Source organism: Chrysemys picta, chromosome 18 (genome assembly GCF_011386835.1).
Source record: "Chrysemys picta bellii isolate R12L10 chromosome 18, ASM1138683v2, whole genome shotgun sequence".
NCBI classification, from domain to species: Eukaryota; Metazoa; Chordata; order Testudines; family Emydidae; genus Chrysemys; species Chrysemys picta.
In genome coordinates, this window is record NC_088808.1 from 21,088,452 (window position 1) to 21,103,031 (window position 14,580).

Consider the following 14,580-nt stretch of genomic DNA (forward strand, 5'->3'; position numbering starts at 1 on the left):
GCCATTCAGCCTTTGGATTTAATAAAAGGAATTTATGATTAAACTGGTGTCGTGGTGGTATCTTGCATTATTTATTATTAATAATAGTAATAATTCCAACACCCCATCAGCAAGCAGTAGCAATATACGAGTGGGTTTCACAATATTGATTTTATTTTACTTACTGCTTGGGAGCTGAATAATTTATTCTTAATTTTAAAAGCAGAAAGAAAAGAAATGAGTGGATAATATGTTATGGGATTTTTGATTATTTATTTTGAAACATTACAGACTGACACTTGGGAGCCTGCTCCTATAATTGCTACTGGTGATGAAGCCAGATTGTTATAATTAAAGTCGGAGTGTGGATCTATTCCCTTATAGGTAATCACCAATTTGTTCTAAGGATGTTACTTTTTTGCCCCCAAGAAGAAACTCAAATATCCTTGAGCACAAAGACTCATCATCCACCATTGTGTGAACTACTTTAACTTCAAGAGGTTTTGAATATCTTTGTTGCCGAGCAATTATCAGGAATAAATTAAGTCTTTCAACTCTATTAAAAGCAGAATAATCCATTACAAACTGCGAAAATGAAAACTGACCATTGCTGCGTGCAGTAGCTATTACCATAAACACTTGATTGAGCAAAGAATGTGCAGACACGAGTCACAAGGAAAACCACATCATCCATTTCTTTTCTATTTGTATATTTTCATCACATGAAACAGCATAGGGTCAGTTGAGTGGGATCACAAAGCATTGGCAATTGAGGGCAAAGAGAAGTCCTGTTTTGGGTGGCTTAGTGTCCAGTCAACATTCACGTCAAATTCCCAGTAATATTAAGGGGAGTGAAAGGCACACATGAAAAGGAGACTAAAACCCCAGGTTTCTTAAACACAGCTCCTGCATGGCCAAGAAACTCATGCAATTCATGCAGCTGCAAACTTACTGTGAAAGTGAGGAATCCATACTGAAATCTTCTGCATGTGGCCTACAGACACAGAGTAAAAGCATCATAACAAATGAGACAAACATCAACTATACCATAAGGGTTACTAGGGGGAATGGACAGGGCTGAGGAGTACAGACCTGTTAAAGGAAACTAACATAAAACAGACAAAACCAATCATTATAATGGGCCAAATTCAAAGATATGCTATCAAGATCAATGGAGCTGCATGCAATTATCTGGGGTAGAATTTGGCCATGTGTCTGTTAATATCCTGATCAACATTCTATTTACTGTGTATTGGATATTAGGCATCAAAGAATATTATGTAACAAGATTTTGGGGGCGGGTGTTTACTTTTTTTTAAAAAAAGGCCCAGCTATACTATATTCCTACACATGAAAAAAAATATATATATTTGTTGCAAATTATATTGCTGCACTAGTTTAATACAATGCCACATCTGTTGGGAATAACTTTGCCCTTTTTGGTGTTTCTCATGGGTTACACACCGGATTGATCCTGAATGCATCGGTTTTGATTTTACATTCACGGTGCATTAGACAAAAGGAAGACAGACAAATAACAGAACAAAGAAGAACAATGAGGGTGGCATTAATGGCACTAATGACAGAAAGCGGGGCTGGGGTAAGAACACAAGGAGCGCGCAAGAGAGCGTAGGAGTCGAAGGAAACACTGAGTTCCAAACAGCCCTCGTGGGATTTGCAGTTCATGTGCTGTACATTTCCAAAGTGTAGCTAAGCATTACCTGTGCCAGTTTTCAGGTACCCAGCTCTCTTTTTCTAATGGCTAAGCGTCTTGGTTCTGTTCAGAATCCAGCTCCATCAAGAGCTCCTATTCCTTAGCACTGTAGGGCACTATAAAAAGTCACAGACCAGAAGGCTCTGCTACATTAATATGAGTCCCCATTATCTTTAATCTGTAGGCAGATCCACACATCTGCTTCTTCAGCCGGAAAACCAGCAGCCGGCTCTCTAGATCAACACAGCTACAATGCTGCAGCCTGCACTGGGCTTTTTGCCTGGAGACTCTGTCCTCCCTAGAGCCTTTATGTCCGCACCAGCCTAGTGCCTTCAAAAAGCCCAAAGCCAAGCTGAATTTGGCTCCAAAGGGCATTCAGACCATTGTGCTGTCTCCACATTTTCTGGGCTGCCACCCCTTGGCCATTAGTTTAATCAAGATGCTACTTGGTACAATCAGGGATGCTGAAACTGGACCAGCCCTCTAAAGCATTTGTGAAGCAAAACACCGTAATCAATTAGTTGCCACAAGGACCTAAAAACTGGTGTGGTTTTGTTTAATTAATACTTCTCAGGAAAAGCTGAGGACTATTAAAATTGACAAACAATCTTACGCTGCTGAGGACTTATTCCATGTAGCAAAGATTAAGATTGCTGCCGTTGGGGCCCAGTTTTGTTTGCCACAGAAACCAGGCAAGATTCAGCTCCCCAGATCCCTTTGGACTATGGCCTTTTGCTCCATCACTGGCTCCTGGGAACACAAACTCCCTCAAGGAGAGTAGCCCAAGTTCAGATAGTCCACTAGCTGAACTTCGCATACACTGGTGCCAAGGAAAGGTGCAAAGGTAAAGAGGAGATCTCCGAGAAAGACTCCATGATAGGCTTCTATTAGCATAACTGGGGGACTCCCCCAATAATCCAGTCCTCACACAACACTCTTCCCATGCTAAACACCTCACCTGCTGTTAAACAGGCTGGGATGAATCTCCCCATAGGCTGCTCTCCATTTCCTCTTCATTCCCTAGGTGCGTGTGTGGGAGGAAATGGAATTCACTCTGGCTAAATGATCATTAATTCCAGTAAGGACAGTGGGATCAGGGTAAAATTTCACTGGCTTCATACCCTTGGAAAGAGACACATCTCACATGGCTGTAGCCCAAGCAAGGTGAGTGAAAGGGCCAGGATCTGCAGTCCCTGGTAGATTGGTACGAGTGAGGGAGGAAGGATGGTCTCTTTGATCCGGGTGCAAGCTTGGGCGTGGGGGACCCCAGCTCAATTCTCTGCTCTGCCTCAGACTTTCTGCGTTAACCTAGGCAAGGCACTTTTGGCTTGTCTGTACAGTTAGTGTGTGGCAAGCTGGGGTGTAAACCTACCTCACACCAGTCTGCCACACACACCCTGTTCCCTAGTGCACTTTGAAATGGATCGTCTCCATTTCAAAGTGCACTAGGGAGCTGTGTGTGTGTGACAGTGGGGTCCCCCCAGACAGTGAGGGGTCCCCCCCAGCTTGGCAGGTTAGTGTGAGGTAGATTTACACCCCAACTTGCCACACGCTGTTTGTAGAGACAAGCCCTTAGTCTCTCTGTGCTTCAGATCCCCATCTGTAAAATGGGGATAAGCAATCCTCCACAGGGATGTTGAGAACATAAATCCATTAAAGACTGTGAAGTGCTCAGGTACGACAGTAATGGGGGCCAGATGAGTCCCAGGGAGAGAGAGTGAAGAAAGTCTTGAGTAAGCAAAGCAGAGCTGAAACCCCTGGGATAAGTGTCGATGGATACAGACCCCTGATTGGGTCAGGGCTACCAGCCGAGTCACTGGAGCTGGCTAGAAAATGCCAAGGAAATCTCAACGTTTCTGTTGACATTTCAAAATATTTCAGCCACCCTGTATGCTGGTAAAGAAGCTGCAAATTTGTTTTCATGAAAATTTCACAAGGAAAATTTTCAAAACAATTTCAACCAGCTCTTCCTCTCACATGACAGGGGCCAGATGCATCCAGCAATTCCCAGTAGGGGCCAGACATTACACTGGGGTGCCCTTTTTGTAGTACATGCAGTAGTGTTTGGGTAAGTAGAACAGAGCGCATTGAGCACCAGCACTGCTCTATTCGACTCTAACCTGTATTTTAGATGGACCAGCGCCCTTCAGAGGATTGCAAGTCCTCATGCCAAATGCACCAACCACACATGGATCAATGCTCAAAATACACAAGGATTGTTTGTGGATAAAGGAATAAGCACGTCAGTGTTTGTGTATTACCAGAGGCCACTGAGCCTCTGGCTTGGGCTTCACTACCAATGTATGTCAGAATAACTAAGTCGCTCCAGGGTGTGGAAAATCCAAACCCATGAGAACTACAGTTATACCAGCCTAACCCCCATTGGAGACAGAGCTATGTTGATGGGAGGCCTTCTCTCGCTGACATAGTTACCATCCCCTGGAGAGGTGGATTAACTACGCCGACGGGAGAAGCTGTCCTGTCAGTGCAGGTAGCGTCTTCGCTATGCGCTGCAGTGTCATACGCGTAGACAAGCCCTCTGTTAGGCAGTAGATGCCATTGTTGGTTGAATGATCCATCTATCGATTCATGCATTCCTTACGATACACAGCGCTAGCTCACAGCTGGTTTGGACAGAAATTATCTCCCGACCCCACCACCTCCTCTTTCTCCTGGCAATGGCTGGTTCCAAGTTTTTACCCTTAGGCTTAAGCACGCAAAATTACACAAAACAACAGACAATTTTATCTGGAGATTGTCTCTGATGTGACCACGTATACAAAGTGCTGGACAATCAGTTTCTAGCCTTGTCCCAGACCTGAAGAAGAGCTCTGCGTGGCTCGAAAGCTTGTCTCTCTCACCAACAGAAGTTGGTCCAATAAAAGACATTACCTCACCCACCTTGACTCTCACTGACGGCTGAATTAGGTGTTTGTGTTTTGGCATCCAGCCTCTTAGTAAGATGAGTACCTTGCAGAACTCCACCTATGCGAACTATTTATAACTTCAGTGCGTTAGCCAGGAAGGGCCAGCATTTCTCCTGCCCGGGGCCCAAGTTGCCACTTCTCTGTTAGACAGATTCAAACAAGGTTTTACAAGGACTAAAGCTATTTTACAGGTAGCATTGTGTGTGTGTTATTTGCCAGCAAAGGACCAGACAGCCCATTGGGCTCAGTGCAGCAGGCCAAGGACCCTGCTCCTAAAGGCAAAAGAGAAAGAGTCACACATGCAAAGAACATGCATGGATCATGCCTAATAAAAGAGACTTGAATAGTCCATTAACTGATCTTTGCATTCTTCCATTCTTGCCAACTTAACCTTGCCACTTCACTCCAGAAATACAGGACCCTGATTACAATTCCATCCAGCAAGATTATATACCATTTATGGGCTCTGTTCCACTTCTGAAAACTTTCTACATCATTTCCCTCCAGCAACATATGGTCACTGTTTACCATCATCTAATACCAGAGTCCTTTTATCTTATGCACAAACAGCTAATGTCCCACTGAGCCCAATGTGACTGCAACCCACTAGAGTCTTGGGAGCACGCAAGTGAGGACTAACCAGTGCCTAAGGCAGTGGGAGGTTCGGATGACCAGGATCTATAAAACCTTAGTGACAGCTCACTGCTTTGTCTGCCATGGAATGGCTACGGCATCAGTTCAGAAGGCTGCAGGACTGACCCTTGTGACAGTGGCATCCCAGACTCTCTGTGGACAGGAACCAAGCCTGCGTCTCCACACCGTGGCTCTCCCTTACTCTTCATGATTCAGGGAGAATTGGCTCAGCAGGAATCCTGGGTTGACGCCTCCTAGACAGTAACCAGAGGTAGGTAGAAAGGACTCCTTTTTAATACCTCATTCAAAGGCTGTGCAGCATCCCAGCAGGTGGCAGTGGGAATGAGTTCAGGTCCTTGCAGAGCCCTTGAACCCAGGACCTTCAAACCCAACAATGAGAATGCTCCGAGCTGAGCTAAACTGCTGCGCGTAATTATTGGGAGTTATAGTCACTTACAAGAGAGCAAATAAAGCCCGGAGCTGGTGTCAACACTCATTAGTAACCCTAAATGAGGATACAAAATAATTCAAGTGTCCCATACGAGCACAGCATGAAAAGGAATTTGAGAGACATGTCAAGTCATCTTATTTATGCATACCTAATTGTACTGATACTTCGTTCCAGCACAGCACGCACGAATCACGGGCTATTTCAAAGGGAACATTCAGCAATGGATGGAGTTAGAATACACACCCTAATCTTGGGGGAATAAATTCAGAGCCAGACCTATACCTCCTGTTTGCTTGTATCCAGGATATGTCTCAGGAATACCAGCATCTCTGACAGCCACTGTCGGACTCCTCACATGGCCTTTTTAACATGGTAACTGCCTTTTAAGGTTAAATTAAACCACAAGGGGATGTTTCTAGATCTAGGTGCAATAAAATCTCTATATGAACCACGAATCTGTCTTAAGGAATTGTTTTAATGTCATTAAAACTTTCTTCTAGATGCTGTTTTAAAATAAAGCCCCCAGAGATTTGGATTCATGTAATACGACTTGTACCAGAAGAGGTGAAGTTTATCCAGCTCTAACTCTGATTCTGTTTCCCAGCTGCTCTGTCATATGTTGTGAAGTTACATCAGTTACTAGGGAAAAAGGATTTTTTTTCCCCATGAAGTGATCTCACTAGGACTAAAGAGAGCTCCATACAGATCACCTGATTCTGTATGGTTTAGATGTCTGGCAAATAGCAGCCAGTCAGCCATGCTCTCATGAATTTTTTCATTCCTCCTCCCTTAGGAGAAAATGAGAGAGATTAAAGGCAGATGATGTCATTTTTCTTCTGCTGTCTATATTTTACGTCCTGTCAATTTGCACCATTTCGGATCACCACAATGCAAGTACGTTCTCCTGACAATGCAAGTACGTTCTCCTGTTGGCATTCTTTCATGACAAGTTGTGATCATTGCAGCACCCAGAAGCATGCTAGATGCTTTGGACAAGACGAGTCCCTGCTATGAAGAGCTTACACTATAATATTACATGTGATACAACAAGTGAGAGTGACAAACAAAAGACCAGGAAGGGCTGTGGGGAAAGAACTAGGATTATAGGTGCTAACATTAGACAGTTACTCAGTTCAGTTATGAGTACATCTAGATGGCTCAGTCACTATATAACATGCACACATGTATATTAATTAACTCACTTCTGATAGGAGACCAGCAGGAGTGAGTTCGATGGGATCTGAATGAGAAGAGGTGGGTGTCCTGGTGAGTAGGATGGAAGAGGGCGTTCTGGGTATAAGGGGCATCACGGAAGAAGGTACTGAGGTGGCTTTGGGAGGAGGAAATGCAAAAGACATCAGGGTTTGCTGTTCAGACAGTGCTTGGAGTTTCTGATGAAGGGGAAGCTCCAGTATCCCATGCTACTGGAATGTCCCTGGAACATACAGCACTTAGCAAAAGGTCCATTTTTCTATATATTTGGTGCTTTCAAGAAGGTACTCAGCTTCCGTCTCCAGAAGAGTCACTTTGTGATTGATCCAATGGACGGTGCCGCTCCAGGAGGCTTTGGATCAAGCTCACATCCGTGAGAAACTGAGAGCACAAGGTTCCCCCATATGGTCCTCCATGGCTCAGAGAGGTGACACCCATGAAAGCTTATGCCCAAATAAATCTGTTAGTCTTTAAGGTGCCACTGGACTCCTTGTTGTTTTTGTGGATACAGACTAACACGGCTACCCCTCTGATACTTCATCCCTCCTTTAGTGCTCTAAACTCCTGCAAGCCCAACACCGCAGCCTGGGTGTCTGAAATACAGTGACTCAGGCTATAGGGGAAAAATTAATTCTCTTTGCAGAATTACACTCTCATCAGTTTAGAGAGGAAAAGAAATAGACAATTGTTTTTTTCCTGAAGGAAGAAAAAATCCGTAAAACTGTGGAGGGGTTTTAGTTGATATTTTTTAGACATCTCTTGTCTGTGCAAAAGCAAGGACTGTGCATGGTTCTCTGCTGGTTCCCCTTTCACCATTCTCAGTGTGACAATCAATATTGGAAAACGCTCTTTATTCCATTCCCCCTACAGAACAGCCGTATCAAACACGACAGACCCATCAAGGAATATAACAAGAGAAGACATGACAATGCCATTTGGGAGAGGTTTAATGTAGTTGAGTTGTGCTTTACAAGCCATTCCCTCTGGCACAGTTTAGGTTAAACAACAAAAAATAGAACATTGCGTTAAAAAAAAAAAAAGAGTGAGTCAAAGGGAAAGATAATAGCTTCTTAGGCTAAATGGAATCTAGGGATGCTAGAAGTGTCCCCTTGTGGTTTAATTTAGCCTTCATGACTCTCCATGCGTGCCAGCCATGGTGACAGCTATTAATTCTGATGGCTGGAGAGTCACAATTGCTAGTATGAAGAGTGGTGATGTTCATGTGGGTAATAATCACTGTCACGGTAACAGATGCTGCTGTATCAATTGTTCTAAAGGCAGATATTCCTGATGCAACAGGATGGTGCCCTTGACTCATAGATTCTAGGACTGGAAGGGACATCGAGAGGTCATCGAGTCCAGTCCCCTGCCCGCATGGCAGGACCAAATAATGTCTAGACCATCCCTGATAGACATTTATCTAATCTACTCTTAAATATCTACAGAGATGGAGATTCCACAACCTCCCTAGGCAATTTATTCCAGTGTTCAACCACCCTGACAGTTAGGAACTTTTTCCTAATGTCCAACCTAGACCTCCCTTGCTGCAGTTTAAACCCATTGCTTCTTGTTCTATCCTTAGAGGCTAAGGTGAACAAGTTTTCTCTCTCCTCCTTATGATACCCTTTTGACATAACATCCTCAATGACCAGGCTGTTGGGTGATGAGGGACGCAGAGGCTTTAACAGCCCATGAGTCACAGATGGTGTAAGACCTTGAGTAGCAGACCCCAGGGCTGCTGAATGGGTGTTTTGGCAGGAATGGATCTTCCTGTCTTGTTTTTTGGCTGCTGGGCAGCTAGATGATTAATCTTTCCACCAGACTGCCGCCATATCCCCAGCTTGATTCCAATGAACCAGGCAATGCTTGAGGGACTTTTTGAACGGCATGAGATTTTCCAGGCACTCTAGGCACAGTGCTGGTGCTTTCAGGGACTGGAGGCAGGAAGCCAATGAACACTGAGCTCTGGGGTACATGATCCAGACTCCACTTGCCGACAGTTAGGCAAACCAGCCCACTTCTGTTTCCCTCAAGACACTCAGAGGCCCCAATATTTCCACAGGGGGAAAAAGACGCCAGAAATGCTGTACCCTAATGTGGCACGCTTGGAGCTATAGCGTGAGTTTAGGCACAGCCCTGAACAAGGCTTGGTGCGTGAGCTGCATCACCCCAGGTGTAGCCCTGGGATGCACTGAGCCTCAGACACCCGTGTAGTCACAACTCCTGCCCTGTCTCCTCCCTGCTCGAGAGGCTGATACCAGCAGTAATCACCATTCTCTCCATATTGGCTCAGCTACTCTGGCAGACAAGCCGGGTGGAGACAATTCTCTGCCCATCCCCCAACCCTCCCCATCCATCTGCTCTGGGGAGGGAGGAAGCGGGTGGCATAATGCCACCTACTCCTGTGTGCCCAAATGCAAAGTCTGTACAGCCAGAGTAGAATTAAATCATCTTCTCTCTTCCACCCTTCCCTGGGCATGTTACCAGAGTAATGATCTAACCCTCACATCACGGGGAACCTAAAGGGAAGCCATTTGCACTGCTGAAAGCCGGGACCACTGAAAGGCAGGTGCTGGAATGCGAATGGACACTGAAATGAAAACAAACAGGGAGACACCTGCAAACACGTGCTGCGCTGACGTTTTAGCTGCTTTTGTTAAGTGTGGTCACCAGCGTTTTCAGTGTCAATGGTTCCGTTCAGAGCACCACTATTAATGCCATCTGTGCTTCGCTTGGAATAACAAAAGCACTTACGCACGTGCCTAACTTTAAGTACGTGCATAAGCCCCATTGACTTTTAGCAGACATCAGGTACGCGCTTGAAGCTAAACACCCGCTTAAATTAGGGTGACCAGATGTCCTGATTTTATAAGGACAGTCCCGATTTTTGGGTCTTTTTCTTACATAGGCTCCTATTACCCCCCACCCACTGTCCCTATTTTTCACACTTGCTGTCTGGTCACTCTGGCTTAAATGCTTTGCTGAACATGGGCTCTAAAAAGCAGCAATGGCCTATCAGAGCGTAATAACGGGCAGTGGCCTCTAGAATCTCCGGCCTATGATTGGCAACTGGATTTGAACTCCCCTGCCATCAAGGGGAATGGTTCGTCAGTCTCTTATTTCCCTATTCCCAGACTCGCCAGCAGCAGCCATCAATTTCTTTACATTAAAAAGTAATTCAAGTGCCCAGCTCTGGATTCACAGCAGGACAGCAGCTCAACCAGCGACTAGAACTGAGAAACAGGGGGAGATTCGAGAGGTAACTCAATGGAAATAGTGACACCTCCATATCACTTCTCTTCATAGCACTCACTCTTCCCCTCCCCCCTTGCAAACTTTTTACAACGGTTTTGTATTTTAATATTAAATGTAGCAAGTTCTCAGCCTTGCCTGTGCTGTTAGCAGGGAGCGAGTGGAGAGGAAGTTAGTTTGATTCTTGGTTTTTGGAAATTTGGGGGCATCAAGCAGGCGTGTTAGTGCTTTTCTGCCTAGTCTAGTGTCACTGCGGTTAATATTATGCTGGTCTTTCATTAGTTGTGTTGTGGTAGCACGTAAAAGCCAGGGGCGGCTCCAGGCACCAGTGCAGCAAGCGCGTGCCTGGGGTGGCAAGCCGAGGGGGTCACCCTGCCGGTCGCCGTGAGGGCGGCAGTCAGGCAGCCTTCGGCGGCATGCCTGCGGGAGGTCCACCGGTCCCGCAGCTTCGGCGGCAATTCGGCAGCGGGTACGCCGAAGGCGCAGGACCGACAGATCACCCGCAGAAACGCCACCGAATCCGCGTGACCAGCAGACCACCCGCAGGCGTGCTGCCAAAGGCCGCCTGACTGCCATGCTTGGGGCAGCAAAAAACATAGAGCCGCCCCTGCTAAAAGCCCCAGTCATGGACCAGAATCCCACTGTGCTAAATGCCGTACAAATGCACAACACAGGCACTTGCCGTGTACAGGTCTCTGGCAATGCCTGTAGCATTTAAGTAGCTGATTTCATTTAATCAAAAACTATTGAAAACAGTTCATTGTAAGGATGCTTGATTTGGAGCTGGAGGTAGAAAAGGGAGCACTATTCTGCACTGGAGGGTCATCACTTCAGCCCATTTCCAGATGACACTATGACTTAAATAAAGCACATTCCAAACCGTCAAGGGGAAGCCACAGGGGTTCTGCTGATGGCTGTATTACAAGATGCTCTGCCCTTCTGAAACGGGGTAGCAAAATCCCATAGCGTGGCACAGCACTTCTCCAACTGCTTCCAGGCCACTGTCAGGTTGGAGCTCAACAGGGAGCTGTCCAGCAAACGCCTCCTGAAAAACTGCGGCAGCAAGTGCTAGCCAAGATCCCCCCAGGCCTACCAATCCTTCATGGTGCGCTGACTGCACTGGGATAACAGTACAGCGCTCGAACGTCTCATTCCATAAATCATTTGCAGCCCATTGCAGTAGCCACCCAAAATCAGCAGGGCCTAAACATACCATTTGAATGGGGAAGTTCTGCAACGCCTGAAGCTGTATATTAGGTCCTGCCACCAATTTTGTATTTACTGCAGAGGCAAAGTCATTCATCATTAAGTTCCATGCACACACCAGCCCATGCTAATCAAAACTTCTCCCGCAACACACATTTCCAAAGATATATCAAGGTAGACAAAGAGCTGTCAAACTAAAATACACACACATTAATTAATAAACAGGAAACTCCAGACCGCAAAACCCGGCAAAGAAAAAAAACTAGGGTCCTTGAGTAAAGGGCATTTATGGACACAGAGTTGGAATCATTCTGGTCAGGAAGTCAGTCAGACTGAACAGCTTTTGTGGAGCAGGGTTTCCCAGGCAGACCAATCAGCTCAAACTCATCTAGCTCAAAACTATGGGCCTGGTCCAGAGAGGTACTGAATGCTGAAGTCAATGGAAGTTGAGGGGGAATGGCACTTCTTGGGATCAGGCCCGAATTTCTCTTCTCCTCCGAATTGCTTAGTTTATTGTGGGAAGGTTTTAGTCTTTGTATGATGTATAATCAGAAACAGAAGTCAACAGAAAGTTTAATCTCCTCAAACTCCCTTCCTGTAGTAAGCAAACAATTGGGTCAATTATTCTTTGTGATGTTACAGAGAGCACCAGACACCCTGACCCTCTTTGCACAGAAGTTGCAATGATTTTTTTCCTGGACGAACAAAGCTTCCTTTATCAGACCCAGATCTTCTGGCTTTCTGTGGTGCAGCGCAGCTCTCCTAACTCCAAAGCTTTACCCTACCAAACATTGTAGCTATAATTCTGCATTGGTGATAAGTCACAATGGTGGAAGCTGCAGAATAAGCAGGGCTCAAGCGTTGTTACCACTGTGTAAATGCTTAAACTCTGTCTCCACTATTGCTACCATTGATGGAGAACTGCAGCGCTGAAGTTTGTCAGTGTAGATCTGTAAAACAGCTGTGGAACGGTCACTTGATTAGCCTTGGTAACTAAACTAAGCTATTCAGAGGTGAAACACTTTTCACCAAGGAGAGCAGTATGATCCATTACTGAGATTTTAATAAGTTTTCCTCTGATGGATTTCAATGTACATGAAAAAAAAAGAAAAAAAAAAAGACAGAGCATCCAATTGCCCCATACCTGACTAAAGATAATTTTTCATTTTCTCCAGCGAGTTGGAGGATAGTGAATAATGGCTGGAAGTCTTCACAGACATGACTGGCTGCTGGCCAACATAACAAGACCTGTCTGATTCCAAAGGCCTAGAGGTTCAGCTCTCAATTGGCATTTTTGTGGGCAGTCTCCGAGCAAGAGGACAGGGAAGGAACCCGGGTTCCCCTGTTGTTTCTAGAGGTAATTCCTGTGCAACAGGGTTGAGGCACATCCGTGGAGCTGTTTTTATGCATGTATCATCAGTCCTTGAGCCTGTGAATTCAGCGTCTTTAGCAAATACATTCACATTGACCATTTCCCTGCCCTACGCAGCTGAAACACTAGCCTTGCTGTTGTGATGCTCTAAGAAAAAGTACTTTAATTCTTATCAAAAATTGGCGTTTTTAGCTACTACTCACAGAGATAATAAGTGTAGGGTTTCAGTAAACTACTAGAGCACTCGAAGGAGAACCATCATTTGTTAATGAGAAGGCACATAGAATTTCCCCAGCTGTAAACAGAGACCAATACACGTGTATGAAATGATCCAACAAGCTCAGCCACTCTCATTGCAAATTAGATTATACACATTAGCAGTGAGGGTCTCTTCCAGGCCCTCCGTTTGTGTTTGTTTTTCCACTGACTTTTTTAAATGCCACAGGGACACATTTATGGGGACAAAACAACAGATGATCTGGCTTTCTCCAAATATATTCCTGGCTGATTAATATGCAATGAGAAGATTATATCAGCCATAGCTTCCTGAGGAAGGAGAAAAATGCTCATAATAAACCAAACACAATCGAAAAAAATTGAGAACCCATATGCCCAGCCCTGAGGCAGAGCCAACAGAATATCAGGATAAGCCATGGCAATTGCCAAGAATTCTCGACTAGATTTGACACATATGCACATGCAGCTTTATTTCCAATACAAATCTTGATTTAACGACTCCCCTCTTCTCAGCATTATTAAAGCCTAACTCAAGCCACTGACCAGCACTGTCCAAATCTCAGACAAATGGAGATGGATGAAAATTAAACAAGTAGAAAAAAATCTAGCAGGGGTGAAATCATTATACAAACTGCCAGGAAAAGCTGACACTTAAATAACCTGAGGGAGCGAATGCTGAATTGTGAAATCCTCTCACGTGCCACCGAGGTGCGTGCGGGGGAAGGCAGCGGCAGAAATTATCCGTCACAGTTTGTTAATTTTACTTCCAGCATGTTGTAGATGAAGGCCTTGGCCAGGTGCCCATTTCTGTGCGCCTCACAGAATGCCAACGGGAACAGGCCCACGAAGCTAAAGAACATCTTGTTTACCAAATGGCACCTCTGAACAGGGACTTGAGTGTAATGGACAGAAAAGTAACTCTCTCTGGGATTGCTTTACCCACTTTTCTCAGGGCAAATTCTGAGACCACAGGTAGGTTTAAAAATACGGAAGCAAAACCCTCCTCATCATCTAAAAAATGGGTCAACATTAAACTGGAAAAAATACTGGAAAATATTAGGATTGGTTGAAAATTTTCCATCAAAACTTCCTCCACTATCTGAAAATTAAGTTTTCAGCTAAATAAAAATGTGGATGTAGAAGTGTCTCCTTCCCTCACATTTTTTCATTTTTCAGCTGAAGTTTTCCAGTTTGGGGCTACAGGGAAGGCTCGTTTCCTCCCTGTAGTAGGTTTGGGCCGAGGTTCGGCCCTCAGCAGGGCTGTGGGGTGTCCCAGCACCTCGCTCTGGTCCGGCGGTAGTCCGGGGCAACGGGCACACAGTTAGGGGCTCAGGCCCATAAGCAGGGGCTGAGTCCAGAGGTCCAAAACCCAGGCCCTTAAGTAAGGGCTGAGGCAAAGTCTATAGCGGCCCGGGCCCTAAGTGAGGGCGGGGCAGTAATCAAATAGTCAATCAAAGGCCCAGGCCCTTAAGCAGGGGCTGGGTCCAGGTTTGTAGCAGCCCAGGCCCTAGGTCAGGGCGGGCAGCAAGCAAATAGTTAGTCAGGTCCCCAGCGTCTCTAGGCCAGGGGAAACAGGGGGAGTCTGCCACCCAAGGAG

The 14,580-nt window shown here is 45.5% G+C and overlaps 1 protein-coding gene across 11 annotated transcripts in view; it reads right to left on the bottom strand.

Annotated features, from left to right (window-relative positions):
• Nucleotides 1-14,580, bottom strand: part of KCNT1 (potassium sodium-activated channel subfamily T member 1) — a 206,966-nt gene that overhangs the window by 105,402 nt on the left and 86,984 nt on the right. For 4 of the 11 annotated variants that reach the window (XM_065572206.1, XM_065572205.1, XM_005299471.4 and 1 more), the window contains exon 2: nt 932-973. The exons of the other annotated variants lie outside the window; for them this stretch is intronic. In XM_065572206.1, the coding sequence (XP_065428278.1) occupies nt 932-973 (42 nt within the window). The remainder of the gene's footprint in view (nt 1-931; nt 974-14,580) is intronic. 11 annotated transcript variants of the gene reach the window in all.